This window comes from Oncorhynchus gorbuscha, linkage group LG13, assembly GCF_021184085.1.
Source record: "Oncorhynchus gorbuscha isolate QuinsamMale2020 ecotype Even-year linkage group LG13, OgorEven_v1.0, whole genome shotgun sequence".
NCBI lineage: Eukaryota > Metazoa > Chordata > Actinopteri > Salmoniformes > Salmonidae > Oncorhynchus > Oncorhynchus gorbuscha.
The window spans coordinates 34,480,553-34,485,394 of record NC_060185.1 but is presented as its reverse complement, the minus strand read 5'-3'; the positions used below and the strand labels follow the sequence as shown (position 1 = coordinate 34,485,394).

At 45.0% G+C, this 4,842-nt stretch overlaps 1 protein-coding gene across 1 annotated transcript; it reads left to right on the top strand.

Moving 5' to 3' along the window:
* The first annotated feature begins 3,903 nt into the window (after positions 1–3,903).
* LOC123992286 (olfactory receptor-like protein DTMT) lies at positions 3,904–4,842 on the top strand. Its single transcript, XM_046293451.1, has one exon. The coding sequence runs from the start codon at positions 3,904–3,906 to the stop codon at positions 4,840–4,842; it is 939 nt and encodes a 312-aa protein (XP_046149407.1).

The window sequence follows — 4,842 nt, the reverse complement described above, 5'->3', positions numbered from 1 at the left end:
AATCATTAGAAAACCCTTTTGCAAATATATTAGCACAGATGAAAACTGTTGTACTGATTAAAGAAGCAATAAAACTGGCCTTCTTTAGACTTGTTGAGTATCTGGAGCATCAGCATTTGTGGGTTCGATTACAGGCTCAAAATGGCCAGAAACAAATAACTTTCTTCTGAAACTCATCAGTTTGCTTTGAGAAATGAGGGCTATTTTGTGCGATAAATTGCCAAGAAACTGAAGATCTCGTACAATGCTGTGTACTACTCCCTTTACAGAACAGTACAAACTGGCTCTTACCAGAATAGAAAGAGGAATGGAAGGCACCTGTGCACAACTGAGCAAGAGGACAAGTACATTAGAGTGTCTAGTTCGAGAAACAGACGCCTCACAACTGGCAGCTTCATTAAATAGTACCCACCAAACACCAGTCTCAACGTCAACAGTGAAGAGGCGACTCCGGGATGCTGGCCTTCTTGGCAGGGTTCCTCTGTCCAGTGTTCTTTTTCCCATCTTAATCTTTTCTTTTTATTGGCCAATCTGAGATATGGCTTCTCTTTGCAACTCTGCCTTGAAAGCCAGCATCCCAGAGTGTGCTTTTCTTTCAAAAACAAGGACATTTCTACGTGACCCCAAACTTTTGAACGGTAACGTATGTCCAACCGACCTCACATCTGCAGACCACGTGTATGGTATTGTGTGGAAGAGTGGTTTGCTGATGTCAACGTTGTGAACATGGTGGTGGTGGGGTTATGGTATGGGCAGTCATAAGCTATGGACAATGAACAAAATTGCATTTTATTGATGGCAATTTGAATGCACAGAGATGCTGTAACGAGATCCTGAGGTCCATTGTCGAGCCATTCATCACCGACGGGTACGACGGTGTGTTCCACTTTCGCCAAAATCCTGCAATTTTGCACAGTCATTGAAGAAGAGTGGGGAAATAATCCACATTCCATCAACAGCCTGGTCAACTCTATGCGAAGGAGAAGTGTCGCGCTGTATGAGGCAAATAGAAGTCACACCAAATACTGACTGGTTTTCTGATCAACACCCCTACCTTTTTAAAGGTACTGTATATGTGACCAAAAGATGCATATCTGTATTCCCAGTAATGTGAAATCCATAGATTAGGGCCTAATTCATTTATTTCAATTGACTGATTTCCTTATATACATTTACATTTAAGTCATTTAGCAGACGCTCTTATCCAGAGCGACTTACAAATTGGTGCATTCACCTTATGACATCCAGTGGAACAGCCACTTTACAATAGTGCATCTAAATATTTTAAGGGGGGTGAGAAGGATTACTTTATCCTATCCTAGGTATTCCTTAAAGAGGTGGGGTTTCAGGTGTCTCCGGAAGGTGGTGATTGACTCCGCTGTCCTGGCGTCGTGAGGGAGTTTGTTCCACCATTGGGGAGCCAGAGCAGCGAACAGTTTTGACTGGGCTGAGCGGGAACTGTACTTCCTCAGTGGTAGGGAGGCGAGCAGGCCAGAGGTGGATGAACGCAGTGTCCTTATTTGGGTGTAGGGCCTGATCAGAGACTGGAGGTACTGAGGTGCCGTTCCCCTCACAGCTCCGTAGGCAAGCACCATGGTCTTGTAGCGGATGCGAGCTTCAACTGGAAGCCAGTGGAGAGAGCGGAGGAGCGGGGTGACGTGAGAGAACTTGGGAAGGTTGAACACTAGACGGGCTGCGGCGTTCTGGATGAGTTGTAGGGGTTTAATGGCACAGGCAGGAGCCCAGCCAACAGCGAGTTGCAGTAATCCAGACGGGAGATGACAAGTGCCTGGATTAGGACCTGCGCCGCTTCCTGTGTGAGGCAGGGTCGTACTCTGCGGATGTTGTAGAGCATGAACCTACAGGAACGGGCCACCGCCTTGATGTTAGTTGAGAACGACAGGGTGTTGTCCAGGATCACGCCAAGGTTCTTAGCGCTCTGGGAGGAGGACACAATGGAGTTGTCAACCATGATGGCGAGATCATGGAATGGGCAGTCCTTCCCCGGGAGGAAGAGCAGCTCCGTCTTGCCGAAGTTCAGCTTGAGGTGGTGATCCGTCATCCACACTGATATGTCTGCCAGACATGCTGAGATGCGATTCGCCACCTGGTCATCAGAAGAAAATTAATTGTGTGTCGTCTGCATAGCAATGATAGGAGAGACCATGTGAGGTTATGACAGAGCCAAGTGACTTGGTGTATAGCGAGAATAGGAGAGGGCCTAGAACAGAGCCCTGGGGGACACCAGTGGTGAGAGCGCGTGGTGAGGAGACAGATTCTCGCCACGCCACCTGGTAGGAGCGACCTGTCAGGTAGGACGCAATCCAAGCGTGGGCCACGCCCGGAGATGCCCAACTCGGAGAGGGTGGAGAGGAGGATCTGATGGTTCACAGTATCGAAGGCAGCCGATAGGTCTAGAAGGATGAGAGCAGAGGAGAGAGAGTTAGCTTTAGCGGTGCGGGGCGCCTCCGTGATACAGAGAAGAGCAGTCTCAGTTGAATGACTAGTCTTGAAACCTGACTGATTTGGATCAAGAAGGTCATTCTGAGAGAGATAGCGGGAGAGCTGACCAAGGACGGCACGTTCAAGAGTTTTGGAGAGAAAAGAAAGAAGGGATACTGGTCTGTAGTTGTTGACATCGGAGGGATCGAGTGTAGGTTTTTTCAGAAGGGGTGCAACTCTCGCTCTCTTGAAGACGGAAGGGACGTAGCCAGCGGTCAGGGATAAGTTGATGAGCGAGGTGAGGTAAGGGAGAAGGTCTCCGGAAATGGTCTGGAGAAGAGAGGAGGGGATAGGGTCGAGCGGGCAGGTTGTTGGGCGGCCGGCCGTCACAAGACGCGAGATTTCATCTGGAGAGAGAGGGGAGAAAGAGGTCAGAGCACAGGGTAGGGGAGTGTGAGCAGAACCAGCGGTGTCATTTGACTTAGCAAACGAGGATCGGATGTCGTCGACCTTCTTTTCAAAATGGTTGACGAAGTCATCTGCAGAGAGGGGAGGAGGGGGAGGGGGAGGAGGATTCAGGAGGGAGGAGAAGGTGGCAAAGAGCTTCCTAGGGTTAGAGGCAGATGCTTGGAATTTAGAGTGGTAGAAAGTGGCTTTAGCAGCAGAGAACTATAACTCGGTATAACTCAGCAGAGAACTATATGAACTGTAACTCGGTAAAGTCTTTTAAAAATGCATGTTACATTTACATTTTTGTTCAGTATACCTTATCATAACGTTATACTGCGACCAAACCGGTATCTGTACTGAACGGCCTCTTATGGTCCCGTAGTTAATATCATGTTTTAATGTTCATTTAATGTTCTCAGAACATCAGTGGGATAACGTCTCGCTGAAACCCTTACACAGCATTTCCCAAACGTTGACTTGGTGACCCCAAGGGGTGCATGTTTTGTTCTTTTCCTAGCACTACACAGCTGAATCAAATAATCAACTAATCATCAAACTTTGATTATTTGAATCAGCTATGTATGCTTGGGCAAAGAAATGCTTGAGCAGGACAGAGTTTGGTCAATGCTGCCTGAAATGGACCTAATGGGGACATTGCCTAATGTCTTTTGGACATCCACCGGTTTGCTGGGTTAATGCATAAATATAGTAAATATAATCCAATTAGTTGCTTGTCATAAACTCAATATAGATCCATCTCTATGGAGTAGTTACATGATGACACTGAAACTACAATCCCATGTGATCATACACTATGGTATATTTAGAGGCTAGTAGGGCAGGTTATTGAAGCAGTATCCCTCTCTCAAGCAAGAAGACATTTCATGGAGTTTCTGAGCCTAAACAGAATAAAATGATTCACACATGAATTCATTCACCTCCATGCATGCTGAAGCCTTGTAAGGACTACGAATTGCTGCATTGACCAGAGGAAGAAAATTAACAAAATCTATGGAGAACTCAACCCAAGTCAAGATATTTTATCTCTTTGGCTTACAAGAGACATTTATCAACAAATCGGTCTATTTTACCTTGTCTCTTATCACATACCTTCTCATCATCACTGTGAATCTGACTCTGATCCTAACAATCATTCAGGAGAAAGGTCTCCATGAGCCCATGTATATCTTTCTGTGTAGTCTGTGTATCAATGGATTGTATGGAACTGCTGGTTTCTACCCCAAGTTGTTACTGGACCTTCAGTCAGATGTTCAGGTGATATCTTATGGTGGATGTTTCACTCAAGCCTATGTCATATACACATCTGTCATGTGTGAACTTTCTACTCTAACAGTAATGTCTTACGACAGGTATGTGGCAATATGCAGACCACTACTATATCATACCATTGTGACATCTTTAACTGTTAGAAAGTTACTATTATTGTCTTGGTGTTATCCTTTATTTATAGCACTCATAGCAGTTAGTTTAGCTGTCAGAGTTCCTTTGTGTGGATCTCGCATTGATAAACTCTTCTGTGACATTCCGTCTATACTGAAACATGCATGTTTACCCATTACCATCAATCAGAATTTGAACAAATTTGTAATAGTGGTTCATGTTTTACAGATACTATTCATTGTATTTTCTTACTGTCAGATTGTAAGTACTTGTGTAAAGTCAGCTAAGGGAAGGATTAAGTTCACACAGACATGTGTGCCACATTTAATAACAATGGTTATTTTCATCACAGTGACCCTGTTTGACACGTTGCAAGGGTGGAATAGTAGTGTAAATATTACGCTCAATATGCGTAATGCAATGGCTGTACAATTCCTTGTTATACCGCCTGTCTTTAACCCTGTCATATATGGACTTAACCTCCAGCAGATTCGAAGGACCATTTTTAGAAAGTGTAATGCACATAAAATCATTGATATGAGATGTTAG